The following is a 17706-nucleotide window of genomic DNA, read 5'->3' on the forward strand; positions in this document are numbered from 1 at the left end:
AGGGTCCCCAGTGAGTCCATCACACTCCTGGGTCCCCCCAACCACTTGAGGCTGACATGTTTAGTTTGGGGCCACAGGGTGGGAAGAAACATGAGATGGGGAGTTTGGACAGGCTGGGGTCCCCACCGGGTCCCTTGTGCAGATCCCCGAGCCCAAGTTAGACAGGGTCCCCTCCTCCCGTTTTTCTTGGCCAGCCTGGCAGGGTCCAGGACAACTGCTGTGTTTGTGGCTTGGGCATCGATAGGAAACGTTGGCATTTCTGGATCATTTACAGTGCCAGGTGTGGCACCACAACGGTGGGAGGCAGGGACTATCAGAGCCCCCCCCACCCCCATTTTTCAGATCACACACAGGCAGCTGGTTGAGTTCCCTCATCACATCAGAAAGTGACTGGTGCTCAGAGGGTCCTTGCTGTGCTGTCCGTGTGCACAGTGATGCCTGGTCCCATCCCAGTGTGGAAGCCATCCCAAGGCAGGCATGGCCAGAAGTGTCGCTGGTGAGACCCGTGGTCCATTCCACTGTGCATCTGGTCGGTCACCCTCATCTGTCAGCAACAGCTCCTGGTCTGTCCTGAGCACCATCTGTTTGCCCCTTTTGTGTGACCATTTGCGTCAGCATCCCAACAGGCTGCTTTCTTGGGCCTGAAAAGCAAACCTCTACTCCTGACCCCCTTCCTGTCCGGATGCCCCCTGGTATTGCTCCCTTTAGTCCCAGGGACAATTCAGATGTCCCCACCCCATGTTTCCAGGTGTCGCCCTCTCCTCACGTTCCTATTTCGTGAGCCCTTTCTCATCACCCTTTTGGGGTTCTCTCCTCTTGTCCAACCTGTGACCTCCCGTGACCTTTGAACCTTGGGGGTCCCAGGGCATGGTCCTGGGGCTTTTCTCCTCCCTCTCCGCTCACTCCCTTGGTCTGTGTGCTGTGACAGCTCAAGCCAGAACCTCCCCTTGAACTATAGTCCCACTTGCCTTCGCCTGGATTTGGGGGCGGGGGGAGCCTCCAGGAAGCCAGAGTTATGGGAAAAGGGAACATCCAGGCGGTGTGTTCCTGAGCCAACCACAGCATCCCTAGAGAGGCCAGCCGTTTCCCCAACTAGCAGGTGACTTGGGAGGCTAGAAATAAGCCACGTGCAGGGAAAAGTCCACCCAGAGGAGGAAAGCGGCGCGACTTCTCTGCCGGCTGCTCCCTGCCTCCGATTCCTTTGCGCCACTGTCCTCTCTGGGGAGGCCCTGCCGAAGCCAGCACCCCTGTGGTGCTGGTTGGGGGAAGACGCTGAGGAAGCCATGCCAAAGGCTCTGCTTCTGCCATGCCTCTGCCAAGATGCCATGAGCACAGAGATGACCAGGGCATTAGGACCCCAGGGATGGGGCTGCTTGTTACTGGTCCATTCTGGCTGGGGGCCACGCCTGGGAGCGGATCTGGGAAGACGCCAAGCCTGCTCCACCCACAGCCTTCTCCAGGGCACTGATACCCAGAGTAACTTCATCCTCCCAGCTGCTGGGGCCCAAACCCCACGGTCCACTCTGGCTCCTTTCTCTTGGCTCTACTGCTACCCTGGGGCAAGCCTGCCTCTCCGCGGTCACATGCCTGCCCTCCCTGCTCTCACCCACACCTGCCTCAGCCCAGATCCGCAGCCAGAGGAACCTTTGGGAACTCATCTTGCCATTCCCTGGCTCCAAATCCTCTGAGACCTCCCCATCACGGGAGGTAGGTGGGTGTTGAAACAAAGTCCTTGCCGGGACCTTGAAGACTCGGTGCCGTCTGACCTCCCACTCACCTCTGACCTGCCCTCGGCTCCAGTGCTGTTCCTGGGGCTTCCTGGGCTGCTCTTGCCCTGGGACCTTGCCCTCCTCTGAGCAGAACTTGGACAGAAGGAAGCAGCTGCCCAGGGCGGTGCGGACAGGCCCCGTCCCTCGCCGCAAGTCCCAGCACAGAACACACCGAAGCCAGGCCCTTGGTCACCTCTCCATCATTTTATTTTGGTCTCAAGCTGAGGCTGGCCCCACACGCCTGCGTCAGGCCTGGTACAGGTAAGTGCTGGACAGGAGGCGGGCAGCAGCACTAGTGGAGCCTCAGAGAAGCCTGCCTGTGCTCTCCCCGTAGGGACTGAGCGGGGGCGGGGGGGCCTCCGCCCCCAGGCCTCTTTTCCCGAATTACTGACAGCACTCAGCCTACGGAGCTGCGGTCACTGCAGCAGTCTCTAGCTACATGGTGGGGAGACCATGGCCCAGCCTCGAGGAGCAGGACAGGGAGCCCAGGCAGGCCCTTCACTTTCTCGTGCAGGCAAGTGGGCCCCAGGGCATGGAGGCTGCATTCTGAATGGAAGGCACAGCTTGGACTGCTCCTGCCTCCTTCACGGGCAGCCCCTGGGGCCTCAGCCGAGGAGGAGCCAGCAGGGTGTCTGCGGCAGGCACCCCCACTTGTACTCCAGACCTAAGAGGGAAAGGGCCCCAAGAGCAGTGTCTGGGGACCACCCAACTGAGACACGACAGGCTGTGGCTCCCATGCACTTTAATGAGTGCCCCGCCCCTCTCTGGCCAGGCTGCCCGCAGGCCCAGGCTGCTGTCCCACGGCTCTGCCGGCCACCGTCTAGTCGCAGGACCCATCCTTCCAGCCGTCACGCCAGCGCTCGTCCACTTGCGAGCAGTCAAAGTCCGGCTTGCCTAGCTTGCGGTTCACTTCATTGTGCAGGCGGCACAGCCACTGGGTGAAGCACGCCCGGGTGCGCGTGTCTGGCTGGTTCCTGCATATCCTGTGTGGCGGAATCACGTAAAGGATGGGGACGGGCGGTGGCCCCACTGCCCCTGCCCCTCCAGCTCCTTGCCTGCTCCATCCAGGGAGGAAAGCTGGGGTGCTGCTGTCAGCTACACCCAGAGTGCCCTTGTGCTGAGACACAGGAGCTCCCAGAACAGGGCTGATCCTGCAGTGTCCAACAGTGACGGGCTCCTCGGCCAGCTCGGGCCCCCTTCCTGAGGAGCTTGGCAAACCCTGACAACAGCTCAGAGCAAGACATTAAGGCACAAACCAGGCAACTTTACAACCTCATAACAATCAAGAAGTCTCCCTGAGCATCCCTGGCCCCAGGCAGTGTGTGGAAGGGGTGGGGCCAACACAAAGGCATAACCGAAAACCAAACCTGTTTCTAGCACCTGGAGCCCCGGTGCAGCAGCTTAGCAAGGGACCTGTTCCAACTGCCCAGGCTTCACAGGGCTGCCCTGGCCCCCACATTCAGCCCAGAAACACCTCCTGGGTGCCAAACAACAGCTCTTGGGCCCCCCATTGAGGAAAAAGGAACTCTAAGGAAGCAAAACCAGTGGATTCTCAAGGTCTCGAGATCAGCAGTCCTGCTCCAGAAGTCAGGCAAAGTGGACTCCTTAACCTGCCCGGGCCTCCAGTGCTAAGCAAGAGACTTTGTAAGAGAAGCCTGGCCAGGCGCCTCTGGCTGTAGAAAGCAGCAGCCCCAGGCAGCTTGGCCTTTGAGGAGAAAGGAGATGGCTCAGTGGATCCAAAGCCCACTGCTGGTGCTCCCTGCTCCGGGAAACCCTCTGTCACCTCTGCACCTACTTGTCCAGGCTCCCCTTTATGACATCAGCTAGGGGCCCCAAGCCCAGGCTGATGCTCTGCTGCCTACAGATGAGGCGGACACAACTTACCTCTTCCTTATGTCTTCGGCACACTCCTCACACGGGTAAAACTTGGAAAATAAATGTATGAACTGAGCCATGTCTTGCTGCTGTTCTGGGGTCGGCAGATCGGGGTAGTAGGCAGCCAGGGTGTGGAGGACAGCCCAGCTGTGGCGGCCCAGTTCCTCGCGATCGGGAGGGCAATCTTCCCTAAACTTGCTGTCCCGCTGCGGGAGGAGATCGACCAAGGGTCAGTTCACCTCCCTGGACCAGGAGGCGACAAGACTCCCCTTTTCCCCGCCCCAAGACAGAGGCTCACTGTCTTGAGACAGAAGTCCTAGGCCACCGATCCGGCACACGTGTGGCTGAAAGCCTAAAGGCCGGCCCTCCCTCGGGGCAAGGTTTAGGGGCAGCCTACCCTGCGGGGCACATGTCTGTCAGGCATAGGGCCCGTGGGGCCCCTCGGCTTGGGCCTTGGGAGATCAGCGCGGGGGCCCGAGAACAAGCAAGGTGTGGGGGCCGAGGGCGCGGGTGCTTGTGCGGGCCGGGACTAGGGGTCAGCCGGGCTCGCGGGCCTCTGCGGGTAGGTGGCGGCCCCGGGGTGCATCTGCACCTTCTGCTGCGTCCGCATCCACGTCTTGAAGTCCACGCAGGCCCGGCAGGGCCGCCTCCGGGACGTGTCCTCCTCGGCGACCTGAGAATCGGAGGTCGGCGCCGGGGCTGGCGTCGGGGCCGAGGCAGCGGCATCTCTCCGCCCCGCGCCCCGGCCGCGCGCGTCCGTCACTAGGTCGTCCATCACCTCGGAGCGCGCGCCGCCGGGCAGAAACGAGAAGAGGTTCCCGCCGTAGAAGCGCCCCCGCTCGCCGGGCGCCGCCATATTGCCCGCGCAATGCCTGCCGGGCCAGCTCGGCCTCCAGATGGGCCTCCAAGACGGCCGCCAGGCCAGCGCGCGCGCCGCCGCCAGGGCGCGGCCACAGGACCCGGGCGCGCGCGCCGCGGGCGCAGGCTCGGGTTCGGCCGTGGGCTGGGAGGACGGGCTCGAGCTGGGGCTGAGGCTGGGGCTGGGGCTGGAGCTGGGGGCGGGGGCGGGGGCGGGGCCCGGGGTCGGGGCGGGGTCCGGCAGGGAGGTAGGGCTGTGGGCCGAAGACCGCGCCCGAGAGGCTGCAGAGCCCGAGGCTTGGGTCCGGGTCGGCGTGGGCGAAGGGCCAGCAGCCCGGATCCTGGCCGCGTCGCTGGGCCTCGATCCGCGTCCCGAGCCCGGCTTGCGTCGTCCGTGGCGGCGCTCCCGCTTCCTCCAGTAGAAGAGCAGCGTGTTGTGGAAAACGCGTCGCGGCCGCGCGCTGGACTCAGGCTGCTGCGATCGAGGCGAAGTCCGTGTTCCGGCCCGTGACGCCCCCATCGCTCTTCTGACCGCCCCGCGTGCCCGCGGCCAGGCTCTGTGCCCTCAGCCGGGGAGCGCCCAGCGGAGGGAGGCGCGGCGCCATGGCAACGAGGCACGGTGCCCTGAGCGCACAGAGAAGGCGCGCGCTAGGGCCTGGGTCCCGCGGATCCCTCCGGGCGACAACGGGCGCCTGGCAACGCGGGGCGGGGCTGTGCCTGAAAAGAAGGCGGCGCGCGGCTCTGGGCTCCTCCTGGCCAGGAATAGCCCGGATCCTACAGCCTGCCCGAAGGGGTTATTTCCACCTGGGGAGTCGTCTCAGTTTCTATACCTACTTTCATCCATTATGCAAATATTTGTGTAGTGCCTAATCTGTTCCAACCACAGATCTAGGCGCTGGTCAGGGTGGGCACAAGATCCGTCCCTGACCTCCTCAGCTCCTTGTCCAGTGGTCAAGACGGAAAAAGTAAAAACAAAACAAAAAAGGAGTCACACTAACAAATGTTCACTTACAAATTATGGGGACCATGAACAGGGCGTGGTAAGTCAGGGAGGCCTCATTGAGGAGGTGACCCTTAGGCAGGGGCCTGAAGGATGAGGAATTGGCTAAGGAGGGCAGTCAAGGCCAAGGCTGGAGATGAGAGGGTCTTGGACTCTCGCAAGGGCAGAAAAGTGGGACAGGACCTGGGGAAGGTGGTGGGAGGAGAGACCCAAAGGTAGGCAGGAGCACGGGAGGGCCTCATCAACTGCCCTCGGAGCTGGGAATTTATTTTAAGGACCATAGGAAGGTGCTGGACAATTTGGGGCAGGGCTACCCCGACCTGATCCCATTTCTGCGTTGGTTTGTTTGTTTCTAATTTGAAAAAGAGAGCAAGGGAGAGGCAGTGGGGGGTGGGGGAGAATCCGAAGCAGGCTCCTCGCTCAGTGCGGAGCCCGAAGCGCGACTTAACCTCACAATCCTGGTATCATGACCTGAGCCAAAATCTAGAGTCGGACGCTCAATGGACTGATCCACTCAGGCGCCCCCTGATGAGGGAGCATGAGGCAGGCTGAGGGGCCAGGCACAAGCTAGCACACCCCCACCCTCAGGTGGGATATGTGATATTCCTTGGACACTCTGGACAAAAAGGAAAAAAAAATGGTTAAACTGGTAAGTCTCCACCAGTTTACCAGAAGAAGGCAATCCTGCAATAGCCTAAAGTCCAGGAACTCACTACTGTCTTAACGTTAATGCTTTGCTAGAGGAAAAAACAACCTTAGTTTCACAATAGCTAGGCCTCCGATAATCTGTGAGTCTTTAGCATATGACAATCTCATTCTAGTAACTCCCTCTCCCCAACTCCGTAAAATGGTCACCCCGCACCTATAGTGCAGCTCTTCCTACCTATGGGTCCTGTCCCCGTGCTTTAATAAAATTGCCTTTTTGCACCCAAGACGTCTAAGAATTCTTTCTTGGCCGTCAGCTCTGGACCTCCCCCTCCGCCCATTACCCTAAAACCTCATCACCCCCCATTTGTATTTTGCAAAGATTCCTCTGGAGAGTGGATTTCATGGGAGCTAGTGAGGAGCACGGGCATGGGAGGAGGGGGCAGTTGTCCAAGGGAGAGGTGAGGGTGGGGGCTAAGGAGAGGGGATAGAAAGGAAACAGGGTTGCTGGTGCTGCGGAGCAGGGGTTTTCAGTTGGGGCAGGGAGAGGTCTCAGCAGTCTTCCGGGTCCCTGGCTGTGAATAAACCGACTCTTCCCCCGCTTTTCTCCTCTGTCTTCCAGGGGAGAAGAGTCTGCCCCACCCTGGACCCTGCCAGGCCAGCTGGGCCCTCAGCACGGCCCCCACTGAGCTTGGGGGAGTGTGACGGCTGGGCTGAAGGCACCCTGCAGTTCAGGCCTGTGTCCACAGGTGTTCATTGCCTGGGCCAAATCCAGGGAAGGTTTGAGGGCTTCAGAGAGAGCCGCTGGTTGGACAGATACACAAAGGCCCTTTGTCAAGGCCAGGGTGGTTTCTGGGAGGGCTGCCCTAGAGGCTAACCCCTCCCTGGACAGATTGGGGTTGGAGTCCCAACATAGAGCTGGTGGCCCCAACAGCAGGAAAGGCCACCATATACTAGGGCTGGATGGACCTCTGGAAATCATCCCTGTAAGGAAGCAGCTCAGAGATGTGGGGCACGTGAGCACGCCTCGTCTGGGGATTCCGGGGCCTAACTTCTCCTCGCTTCAGTCAGTCACCTCTGATTTCAGAGGTTGTGTTTGCAGTAAATTGTGATAAATCAGAAATCCAGAGGCAGCTCTCAAAACCGTCCTAGTCACCACCTCCCCCAAGTGCCAGTGACTGCAGGGATGGACCCTCTTTGTCCTGCTCCAAGTCACTCCCACCCCTCCCCAACGCATCCAGAAAAACTGATATTAACTATCCATTGAATACAGATTTCCTCCTCTGTGATTTGGGAACATTAAGAGGTCCTCCCTCCAATATGAATATTAAGCCAAACAACGTTCACAAAGCTCTCAGCACTGGGTCCCTGCTTCCAGACTTCCCAGGTGAGTTCAAAGACAGGTCATGGAGCACGCCCCGGAGGAGGCCCTCCCTAGTCCCAGTTCCAGAAGCACAGGGCGTGGAAGAGCGGGAGAGGTAGGCCAGACCTGGCGGCACTTTGATGGCTTTCTTTTCCTCCTCCTTTTGGTGGCAGACTCAGGCCAGAGGGCCTCCAGCTACAGTCCCCACCCTCCACCGCCTCCTTGCCTCACCCCTGCCAACCCCCCCCCAACCAAACCCTGCGATGCTGTCCCTCCACCCAGATCTTCTACTTTGGGCACTGTGAGGAAGCTGGGAAGGACGGAGGGCAGGGCAGTGCTACAAAGACCCGGCAGGTCTGGGACGTCCCTGGGGAATTCCAATCAGTTTTCCGGGTGCTGGGGAGTCCCCCTCGCCCCTGTGAGCAAGGTCGCAGCGGGACACTCGCAGTGGGTCGCCGCCCTCGGCTAGCTCCAGAAGCCCAAGTCCGTGACTCGGGAGGCACAGCGATGGCAGGCCCCCGGCACCCGGTGTCGGTATGCACACTGGCCCTAGTGCAGACAGAGCAGCATCAGGTATGACCGGGTGGGTACCTGCCAGCCCCAAGGAAGGAGGGAATTCCTGGCCCAGCCCCTCCAATATTTCTCCCAACAGACATTTGCCTTCTCTGTGAGCTGGTCGGACGACAGCGACACCTTTGTGCGCAGGAGCTGGGATGAGTTCAAGACACTCCACGTGAGTGAGCCTGGGGGACCCCGAATCCCCGGCAGCGAGACCCACCAATGACCCATGCCTGGGCGTTTGCCCTTGCCCCCACAAGGGCGTCCAGCCCCTACGACCATCCCAAGGGAACCCCATCCCCCCCCAAGGGAACCGGTGGACTCTCAGAGACCGATTCGCCGGTTCTCCCTCAGAAGACCCTCAAGGAAACCTTCCCGGTAGAGGCGGGCCTGCTGCGGAGATCAGACCGCGTTCTCCCCAAGCTTCGCGGTGAGGCCGGCAGGGATCCCGGGAGGGGCGGGGCGCCAGCGACCCCGCGGAGAGAACCCTGGGGCTGGGGTCCCACAGCCTGTTCCTGTCTTGCCCGCAGACGCTTCGCTGTTGGTGCGCGGGGGGCGCACCGGCCGCGGCCTGGCGCGCCTGCGGCTGCTGGAGACCTACTCGCAGGCGCTGCTGGGGGCGGCGGAGCGCGTGTCCCGGAGCCCGGTGCTCACCGGTTTCTTTGCGCCGCAACCCCTGGACCTGGAGCCCACACTGCCACCTGGCAGGTGCCTGACTCGCCCCCAACTCCCTGCCCGTGGAAGAACTTGGAGGCTGGGGGTGGTGCTGGTGGTGGTGGGGAAGGCCTGTGGTGGGACCTACGAGCAGCTAAGGCTGGGCGGACTGGTGAGGGGTGACCTCTGGCCTGCACCCACTGCCCTTCCCAGTCTGGTGATCCTGCCTGCCCCTGAAGAGCCCCCGCCCCGCCCACCGGACAGCCTCACCATCCGTGGCCTGGAGGCTCAGAGCCTGCGCTGCCTGCAGCCTTTCAGCACCCGGGACACACAGGGCCGGCCTTTCCAAGCACGGGCCCAGGAGGCCCTAGACGTGCTGCTGCGACACCCCTCAGGTAGGGCTGGACAGGACTGTGCAGACTCGACCACCTGCCTCCGGGACCTCAGCGGGCTTGGGGACCTGAACCCCCGCCCGCCTCTTGCCCACAGGCTGGTGGCTGGTGGCAAATGAAGACCAGCAGACAGCATGGTTTCCTGCTCCCTACCTGGAGGAAGCAGCCTTGGGCCAAGAGCGACAACCCCTAGGGAGTGGTGGTATGCCAGTGCCCTCCTCCCCACCCTAAGCCACCTGCCATCTCTGGGCAGGCTGCAGCAAAGCTGAGCCACAGGAAACACCTAACAGATGGAGGAGATCGAGGACATGGGGCGACTAGGTGGAGGCAGTGACCCCATAGCACGTACTTGGTCCCCACAGTGAGCTGGAGCCCCAGTGGGTTTGCATGCTATCCATTACCAGGGGGATGCCTTAAGGTGATTCTGTGGGAGACCGCGAAGTGGGGACCCCAGCCTCTGTGGCCCTGCAAGTGACCCCGAGCGCCCATTCCCAGGGCCCCAATTCTGCACTGCCCTCGCCTATGAGAGCAGCCACGAGGATGAACTGTCTGTGCCCGCAGGGGCGCGCGTGCGCGTGCTGGAAACATCCGACCGCGGCTGGTGGCTGTGCAGGTGAGTGGGGGCGGGGCTGGAGCTGGGCCCAGCTTGGGGCGGGGCAGGGTCCAGGGCTGGCCAAACTCCGCCCTCCTCACAGGTTCGGCAGGCGCTCTGGTCTTCTCCCGGCCGTGCGGCTGCAACCAGAGGGCCTGGGTGCTCTCCTGAGTAGACCGGGGCTCCACCGAGAGGCCAACGGCGAGATTAGAGTGGGAGAGGCCCAAGGCTCCCCTGAGACCTCCCAGGCCACGACCCTTCCCCCTACCGTGCCCGCCCGCCCCACGCTGAGCGCCATTCAGAGCCGCTGCTGCACGGTCACCCGCAGGGCACTGCTGCGCAAGGACCCCCTTGAGGGTGTGTGGAATTGCGCAGAGGGCAAGCCAAACGCTCCAGATCCCGGGGAGGACTGATGCCAGCCACCACCATCAGGGCTGGAGGAGGAGCATGTGAGGGTGGGAGCCTTGGCGGGAAGGGCCAGGAAGCTATACTTCTCCATCGCCTGAGTAAAGCTCTTCTGACTGATCCACACCTCGTGTCTGCCTGTACTTAGGGGCAGGGCCTTTTGGGTCTTGGCCAGGCCGGGGCACAGGGGTGGGACCTGGGACCTGGGCTGAGACAAAGCCCCGACAGACACAGGGAATGAGGGTAGAAAAGTAATCTTTCAGCATGTTTCAGAGAGCAGAGGGGGCCACAGGCAGGGGGGGCAACTTCATGTTGTGCCACAGAAAGTCCAGGAAGGTGGCTGCCTGCAGTGTCCGGCTGAGTCGCTGAAAATGCCGCTCTGGAGGAGGACAGAGGGACGTCAGGGGGTCTGGCCGGGCCGCGCCCTGTCCCCCCGGCCCCCTCCCCCCCCCCCCCCCCCCCCCCCCGCACCTACCGGTGTAGGGCAGCAGGGCCTCGAGTGAGGCCTGCAGGCCCTGGTAGGCCAGGAGCTCTTCCGGGGCCTCGTGCCGCAGGAGCACACCCAGCACAGCCTGGGCTTCGTGGCAGTGCCTGGAGTTCGTGTTCCACGTGACACAGAAGCGCAGCAAGGCCTCTGTGGGTGACAAGGACAGTCAGACCTGCCCGCTGGCTGCCTTGCCCATACTGGCCACTGCCCAGCCTGCCCTCCCACCCGACCTTTCTGGTCTCGTCGCAGCTGCAGCACTGTGGCTCCCAGCTTCTCGCAGGCCTCGGGGTCCCTCCGGATGGCTGTGGGGGGCAGGGGAAGAGGGGAGACTGAGTCCCAGGGAAGGGGCACAAGATGGACCCAAGACCCCGTCTGTGTGGCCCAAGGCGGCACTGACCCTGGATAACAGTCAGCACGGTGTGGGGCCGGTCCAGGGAGATGGCCAAGCCCAGTGCCCGCAGGTACCGTCTCTCATGGAGCAGGTTGTCCAGTTCTTGCTGCCTGGTGGGGGGGGGTAAACAGGGTCACTGGGGGACCTGGCTGGGACCGAAAGCGGAGCCATCCGAGGGCTGACTCAGGAGTCAGCACCCTGGCCCGAAGCACCTGCTGGTGGTGAGCTGCGTTGCTGCTGCAGCCTCAGTTTCCCCATGCCATAAAGCATAGCTGAAACCTGTATATCCCACTCCAAGGGTGCGATACACGGGACGTGGTTGACACGGGGGTGGCACTCACGGGGGAGCTGGGCGAGGGCCCCACGCTTACTTGACCACCTCCTCCTCCCGCTTGGCCTGCTCTTCTGCTTGTTCCTCTTCGGTCACATCCTAGGGTCAGAGCGAGATCGGACCGGCACTAGCATGCAGCCCTGCACCTCCCACCACCCCCCCCCCCCCCCGACCCCTGCCCCAAGCCTACATACCTTCCAGAGGATGACACAGGAGTCGCTAGCACCGGTAAGGGCACGGTCGTCTAGCCGGCTGCAGTGCAGCCCCCAGACTTTGTCCTCGTGGGCGTCCAGAGTCTTCACACACTCGTTGCTCTTGATGGTCCAGAGCTTCACGAGACCATCAGAGCCGCTGGGGTCGGGATTGGGAGGGGGCTCAGTCCTGGGGCCCATCGGCAGCAAACCCCCACCCGTATCCCCAGCCCCCGCACCTGGACAGCAGCTGTGTACCGCGGCTTACGAAGACCACCTTCAGCACAGAAGCATCGTGCCCCTCGAACGTCTGCGGGATGGGGCGGGTGAGGGGGGAGGATGTGAGCCGGCACCGGGGAGGGGGGCCGGGCCTGCGGTGGGGACAGCTTACCTTGAGGCAGCTGAAGTCCTGCAGCGCCCAGAGCTTGACGGTACCGTCAGCGGACGCGGTGGCCAGCACCTGGTCCATGGGTGAGAATTGGACGCACCAGAGGCCGCGCCGGTGGCCTGAAAAGACGCCCAGCAGCCGGCACTGCGGCAGAGCCCAGAGCTTGGCCGTGCGGTCCTGTGAGCCCGTGGCCAGCAGCTTGTCGTTGGGGGCAATGGCCACACTGTTGATATCCTGGGGACGGGAGCAGGTGGCGACTCAGACTCCCATCCCGGCAAGGGCCCTGTCATACCCGTGCCCCGATGTGCCACGTGCTGTCACCTTGTCATGGCAGCGCTGTGTGGCCTGAGCCTGGAGAAGGACAGGACCGCTGTCCGAGGATGCACCCTTGGACAGCAGGGCTTCAGGGATAGGCCACAGCTTCACGGTGCAGTCCTGGCTGCCCGTCACCAGGAAGGTCTCCTTCAGCCTGAGACCAGATTTGGGGTAGGGGGAGACACCTGCTGAGTCACGGCCAGCCCTGTCTACCAGGGGATCACAGCCTGAGTCTGCAGGATCATGGTCCCAACCAGGGGGACCGTTCCAGAATGCAGACAGCTTCTGGACAACCCCCACATGCCTCTGGAACCACTTAATTCACACTCTCCACCACCTGCCCTGGGTCCACTGGAGTTGGTGACTTTGTCACAACACCCCACCCGTCCCCGGCAGAAAATGTCTTCTTTGCCCGAGCCTGGCTCAGTGTCATTCTTTCTGACCTGAAACCTCCCTCCCCTTCCTAGTTTGTAAAGTTTACTTTGAGAGAGAGACAGAGAGACAGAAAGAGAGAAAGTAAGACAGCATAAGCAGGGGGAGGGGCAGAAAGAGAGGAAGAGAATCCCAAAAGGCTCCACACCACGGGGTTCAATCCCATGAACTATGAGATCAAGACCTGAGCTGAAATCAAGGATGGAGGTTTAGCCAACTGAGCCACCCAGGCACCCCAAGCCTCCCCACTTTTATTCACCCAGCCCCAAGACCACTTCTGAGGCGCCTCTACTTCCAACGGCAACCGGGGGTGCCCCTGGTGTGTTGTGATATATCCCCAGTCCTAAGCCTCAAAGATCAAGGCCAAAGCCTTCCCCCCACACATCCCCCTGAGCTGGACCCCCATTAGCAGGGTTCTGCAAGAGCACAGACTCCAGCCCTGACCCACTACCTAGAGCAGCAGATCGTGCCCACGCTGTGCGTGTGCCCGGAGCCCTGAGCCACACAGGCCACCTTGCCGGCCTTGTTCATCCTCCAGATGCAGATGCTCTGATCCTGGGAACAAAAGGGGTGAGGACAGAGGCTGGGCTGGACTTTCCCACCTGGGACCCAAGCCTCCACACCTCTCCGGATGCCTTACCTTGGCACAGCTGGCAAAGAGCCGCCCCTTCCGGAAGACATCCAGGGCCAGGACAATATCTGGGAGAAAGCAGAGAGAAAACAGCCATCGATTACGGTAAAGGAGGGCAGCCCAGCCCAGGACGAAGCGCTGGGGGCATCAGCTCGGCTCGCTCACCGGTGTGGCCGTGGAGAATCTGGCAGGCCATTGTCTGGAGCTCAAACACTTTCAGGCTGGGGCTGTTGGAAGCCACGACGATGTGGGAGTCTTCGGGCCCGAGAAACCGGACGTCCAACACCTCCTCGCTGTAGCCGGCAAACTGGGGGGGGGGGGGGGGACAGGAGGGACACAAGCCAGAGCCCGCATGAGTGGAGGGCCGGCCCCCGCAGGCCTCGGAATCGGCAGGGGCGGAGCTCACCTGTTTCCGCAGCTGCAGGGAGCGAGCCTCATAGAGCAGCAGGTTGTGGTCGGCGGTGACGCTGACCAGCAGGCCGGCGGAAGGGGCCAGAGCGCAGCGGGTCAGCTCCTGCTTGGGGCCCGGCAACTGCCGCTGTGTGTACACACACTGCCCGGAGGCCGCCTCCCACACGCGCAGCAGGCCTGCGTGGGGGCAGGGGTGCTGGGATTCGAGTCCACGGACCTCCCCCAGCCCCCGGTGCCCACCCTGGCCTGGCCCTGCACACCTTGGTCTCCGGCTGTCAGGAAGTGCAGGCCCTTGGACTTCACGCCCAGCTCAGGTGCCGGCTCCTCCGGCAACAGCACGGCGGCCTCCACACTCTGAGGATAAGCAGGTCAGACAGGCAGACCCACCCTCTCCCTGCCCCCTCTACCGGCCCCGGCCCCCCGGAGCCCCCACCTCAAACACTGGCACAGTCTTCGTGGCTTGGTGGGTCCGGAGGTCCCAGACAACGCAGATTTTGTCCCGGCCTGAGCTGGGGGGGGAGGGGGAGAGGGGGGGTGACAGCCACCTCAGTTCTCGAGTGTCAGCTGTAGCCCTCCGCTTCCCGTGCGGCCCAAGGGGCTGTCCGCTGACCTCAGCATGGAATGGCCGTCCGCGCTGAAGGTCAGTGAAGTGACGGCACTGTAGTGCGCGGTCATCGTGGCCAGGCATGACTGGTCCTGTAGAGACCACATGCGGACGGTGGCGTCCACAGCCGAGGAGAAGAGCAGCAGGCGTGCGGGGTCCGGGTGGAAGGCCACCAAGCTGCAGGCACGTGGGGGGGTGGGGCAGGTGAGCTGTGCCGCCCTGGGCCTAACGCCCCGCCCGCCCTGCCAGACCCCGACTCACTGTACGACCCCCGATGACCCCCGAAAGTGGTGCGTCCCGTAGTGCCGCACGACGTCCCAGACGCGCACTGCCCCGTCGCAGCCGCCTAGGGGAACGTGTTTGAAGTGAAGGGGCTGCTGTGCCCGAAGACCGCTGACCGTGCGCCCTCCAGCCGGCCCAGCCACCCAGTCAGGGCCCTACCTGTGGCTAGCAGCGTGGAGGTGGGGTCAAAGGCCATGGCGGCCACAGGGGTCGTGTGTATCGCCTTCCACAGGCGGGTGATGCTGCCCTCTCGCCAGGCCCACTGAGCCAGAAGCAGTGCCCGGCTGGCTGTCACCAGCACCTGGAGGAGGATGCGGTTCAGCTGGGTGTGTGGAGGCATGGCCACAGGTCCTCAAAGTTGGACCGAGAGGTCCCAGAGTCCGCCTCCCGTCCCTGCGCCACGTACCTCGTCGTCTGGGCTGAGATCGAAGGCGGTGATGTCCTCCTGGTCCTCCTAGAGGCGAGAGTTGGCACACGGTACCGTGAGAACAGGCTGCCCCACACCTGCCCCCTGCCCTGGCTCTCCCCATCCTCACCTGTTCCAGGCTCCGCAGCACAGCCCCCGAGGCCACGTCCAGGATGTTGACTCTGGTACCACAAACGCAGAAGAGATGCTGCCCAGTCTGGTCCAGCTGGTGACAGAAGGGTCTTAGCCAAGATAGCTCTCTGCAGCACCCTGCCTGCCCCCCCACTCTGCCCCTCCCCGGGCTGGTACCTGCACCTTCCCGCCCTTGTAGAAAGGCTCAATCTTGCGCTCGACGGCATAGCTAGAGGGATGACAGGGGGGGAAGACGGTGAGTCACCCACCCCTTGGTCCCGGGTGCCAGCTCTGTGCTGGGTGCTCTCCCAACAGGACCCTGCCCTGGAGGCGATCCCAGGCAGAGGCACGGGAGGTCAGAGGTGGCTCTTCTGTCATCTTCTCTCAGCAGCACTGTGGGACGGGTGTTGGTTACCCCCATGTCACAGAGAACGGGACACCCGGAGCTGGGCAGTGATTCACGCCAGGTCCTCAGGCAGGAGGACGGCAGCCCAGGCTTTCCAGAGATTCCCCAGAGCCCAGAAGGCTGTGCCTTGGGGGCCCCCTGCTGGCCATGGGAGGCCAGCTCAGGGTACCAGCCTGGAGCAACAGCCATCTCCCAGGGTCCCCCAGTCCCAGGCCCAGGCCGCCCCTTCCCCAAGCCTGGCCCCTTCCTCCCACCCACCAAGTAGCCTTCATCTGTCGCCTCCTCCCTCCCCCCGCTGCTGCTTCCATGCTGGTCGAGGCCACTGCACTCTCATCTGGACAGCTGCTCCAACCTTTTCACCAGGCCCCTATCTCCCACCTCAAGGGCTGCTGCCAAAAAGGCCTTTCAGAACACACCTGCTTAGGTCACCACCTTACAGATTTCCGAGACCCTGGCTGGAGGAGCCTCTGCTGACCTTTTCTGTGTCACACAGGATGTTCCCTGCGTGTGGCTTGGGTCTCTCTTCCTGGACTTCAGTGGTGCCTGGCTAACTCCACTGGGGGGAAGCCTGACAACCAAGATGAAATGGGAGTCCCCCAGCCCCCGAACCCAGGTGGCTATCCCACAGAGATGTTCTTGGCACCAGGCGTTGCTCGTCACTACTAGTGACAGAAACGATGTGCCTGACATGTTTCTTCTATCACACCGAGCCCCCACGGAGGGAATGAGTCTGTCCGGTTCACCAGGATGGTCAGGGGATCTTGGGGAATGAATAAGCACAGGATGCGGGGCCTCCAGGGCCACAGCGGACCCGCCCATCTCCAGTCGTGTTGAAGAGGGACAGCTGGTGAAAGCCTCCAGGCCGCCTGCCCCAGAGTGGTTCTTCTCCCGGTACCTGAGGGTCGAGGCGTCCCGCTGCCGTCCAGGACCAGCCGCGACTTGTGCTCAGCCCGACCCTTCCTCCTCTAGACTTTTTCATCCACAATTCCTAAGCCAGCTCCTGATGTAATAACCGAGGCTGGCCCCCCGACTTTGTAATAACGCAGCCGCCACGACCCCTGCGGGGCAGTCCGCACACCGCCCTCAGGCTCTCCCCAGGCCCGAATGGGCGCCCCGTGCAGGGCGGGCGCATTTGCTATTCCTGCTGCGAACCTCGCTCCCTCCCTGGGCGGCACTCGCAGCCGCAGCGCCCCGGCTCACTTGGCCTTGAAGCGACCCACTCCCGCCACGGGCTCCACCATGTCGTCGCCGCCGCCGCCGCCGCGTGAGGGAACCTGGCTCGCCACTTCTCACTGCCGGCGCGCTGCAGATGGCGTCACGGCCCACGACTATGGCGTCATCAGCACTGTGCGCTCGGCGCCATCTTTACTGTGGGCAGCTTCCGCGTAAGGAAGCGGAAGAAGCGTTTCTGGCCTGGAGGGGCGGGGGTAGAGCGGCGTGGAGGCGGCTGCGGGCGTTGGGCAAAGATGGCAGTTACGGGGTTTGCACGCTGTTTGCCTGTTAGTGGAAATTTTAAAAGAGAGTCGTAGAAGATGTTTACTAAACTGATCCCAAGACTTCTGCCCCCTCGGCATTCTGGGATTTGGGGGCAAGTGCGGTCGGGTGCGGTCAACTAGGTCCGGCCTCGGGGCTCATGGTCTGGTGTGAGATGTAACGCCCGTAAACGACTAGACCTCGTAACTTCGGAGTCTCTCAAATATTTATTGAACACATTCTATGTGCAAAGCTCTGGCGCAGACATTTGGGAGACACCAGAGGAGAAAAAACAAAACCCTGCCTTCAAGTAGCTCAGGTGCTACAGGGGAGAAGGGTGGGCGAAGGAAGAGCGAGAAATTAGTGCGCTGGATGGAGCGGAGTGTAGGGGGTACACTTTCACATGGGGTGGTGGGAGAGGATTCATCGAGAAGGTGACACCTGAGCCAGACCTGAAGCTGGTAAGCATGGACCCCTGTGGCTATGTGGGGGAACAGTGCTTGTGGCTCCAGGGAACTAGCAGGGAGGAGAATGGAAGGGCAGGAGGTCGGAGACAAATAGGGGTTCCTCGTGAGTCATTGTGAGGCGTTGACTTCTATGAGTTCAGCGTTTTGAGCTCTTTGTGTGATTGGCTGTGAAGCTAGTAAGCAGATCCCTTCCCTGGGAGAGGATCAGGGGAAACCTCTATGAGAAGACATCCGAGGGAAAAGAAACC

General features: G+C 62.3%; 3 protein-coding genes across 3 annotated transcripts; 1 reads left to right on the forward strand and 2 right to left on the reverse strand.

Moving 5' to 3' along the window:
• Positions 1 to 2494: 2494 nt before the first annotated feature.
• On the reverse strand, positions 2495 to 5158 carry GFER (growth factor, augmenter of liver regeneration). The gene is made up of 3 exons (XM_060627371.3): positions 4237 to 5158; positions 3654 to 3850; positions 2495 to 2752 (listed from the first exon to the last, which is right to left on the reverse strand). Exons 1-3 carry the CDS (start codon positions 5020 to 5022, stop codon positions 2590 to 2592), a joined length of 1146 nt encoding a protein of 381 aa, XP_060483354.3. The 5' UTR covers positions 5023 to 5158; the 3' UTR covers positions 2495 to 2589.
• A 2768-nt stretch (positions 5159 to 7926) lies between these two features.
• NOXO1 (NADPH oxidase organizer 1) lies at positions 7927 to 10232 on the forward strand. The gene is made up of 8 exons (XM_060627372.3): positions 7927 to 8083; positions 8163 to 8243; positions 8423 to 8498; positions 8599 to 8776; positions 8936 to 9117; positions 9212 to 9316; positions 9610 to 9727; positions 9810 to 10232. Exons 1-8 carry the CDS (start codon positions 8018 to 8020, stop codon positions 10117 to 10119), a joined length of 1116 nt encoding a protein of 371 aa, XP_060483355.3. The 5' UTR covers positions 7927 to 8017; the 3' UTR covers positions 10120 to 10232.
• A 119-nt stretch (positions 10233 to 10351) lies between these two features.
• On the reverse strand, positions 10352 to 16839 carry TBL3 (transducin beta like 3). Its single transcript, XM_078440261.2, has 22 exons — positions 16719 to 16839; positions 15290 to 15341; positions 15111 to 15206; positions 14981 to 15028; positions 14734 to 14875; positions 14554 to 14638; positions 14299 to 14469; positions 14122 to 14197; positions 13949 to 14042; positions 13684 to 13865; positions 13443 to 13584; positions 13287 to 13345; positions 13098 to 13201; positions 12221 to 12368; positions 11903 to 12133; positions 11751 to 11821; positions 11515 to 11671; positions 11361 to 11419; positions 10996 to 11099; positions 10829 to 10900; positions 10587 to 10745; positions 10352 to 10490 (listed from the first exon to the last, which is right to left on the reverse strand). Exons 1-22 carry the CDS (start codon positions 16757 to 16759, stop codon positions 10381 to 10383), a joined length of 2403 nt encoding a protein of 800 aa, XP_078296387.1. The 5' UTR covers positions 16760 to 16839; the 3' UTR covers positions 10352 to 10380.
• Positions 16840 to 17706: the final 867 nt, after the last annotated feature.

This window comes from Panthera onca, chromosome E3 (assembly GCF_046562875.1).
Source record: "Panthera onca isolate mPanOnc1 chromosome E3, mPanOnc1 haplotype 2, whole genome shotgun sequence".
In the NCBI taxonomy this organism is placed as follows: Eukaryota; Metazoa; Chordata; class Mammalia; order Carnivora; family Felidae; genus Panthera; species Panthera onca.

Bases quoted from the DNA above. Each gene is read 5' to 3' on its own strand.
- GFER (XM_060627371.3), bottom strand. From the start codon at position 5,022: ATGGGGGCGTCACGGGCCGGAACACGGACTTCGCCTCGATCGCAGCAG. The intron at 3,851-4,236 runs GTGCAGATGCAC...CTCCTCCCGCAG, and splicing joins GGATGCGGACGCAGCAGAAG to CGGGACAGCAAGTTTAGGGA. The intron at 2,753-3,653 runs GTAAGTTGTGTC...TCCGCCACACAG, and splicing joins GCCGAAGACATAAGGAAGAG to GATATGCAGGAACCAGCCAG.
- NOXO1 (XM_060627372.3), top strand. From the start codon at position 8,018: ATGGCAGGCCCCCGGCACCCGGTGTCGGTATGCACACTGGCCCTAGTG. The intron at 8,777-8,935 runs GTGCCTGACTCG...TGCCCTTCCCAG, and splicing joins CCCACACTGCCACCTGGCAG to TCTGGTGATCCTGCCTGCCC. The intron at 9,118-9,211 runs GTAGGGCTGGAC...TCTTGCCCACAG, and splicing joins GCTGCTGCGACACCCCTCAG to GCTGGTGGCTGGTGGCAAAT.
- TBL3 (XM_078440261.2), bottom strand. From the start codon at position 16,759: ATGGTGGAGCCCGTGGCGGGAGTGGGTCGCTTCAAGGCCAA. The intron at 10,901-10,995 runs GTCAGTGCCGCC...TGCCCCCCACAG, and splicing joins CGTGCTGACTGTTATCCAGG to CCATCCGGAGGGACCCCGAG. The intron at 10,491-10,586 runs GTAGGTGCGGGG...GTCCTCCTCCAG, and splicing joins GGCCCTGCTGCCCTACACCG to AGCGGCATTTTCAGCGACTC.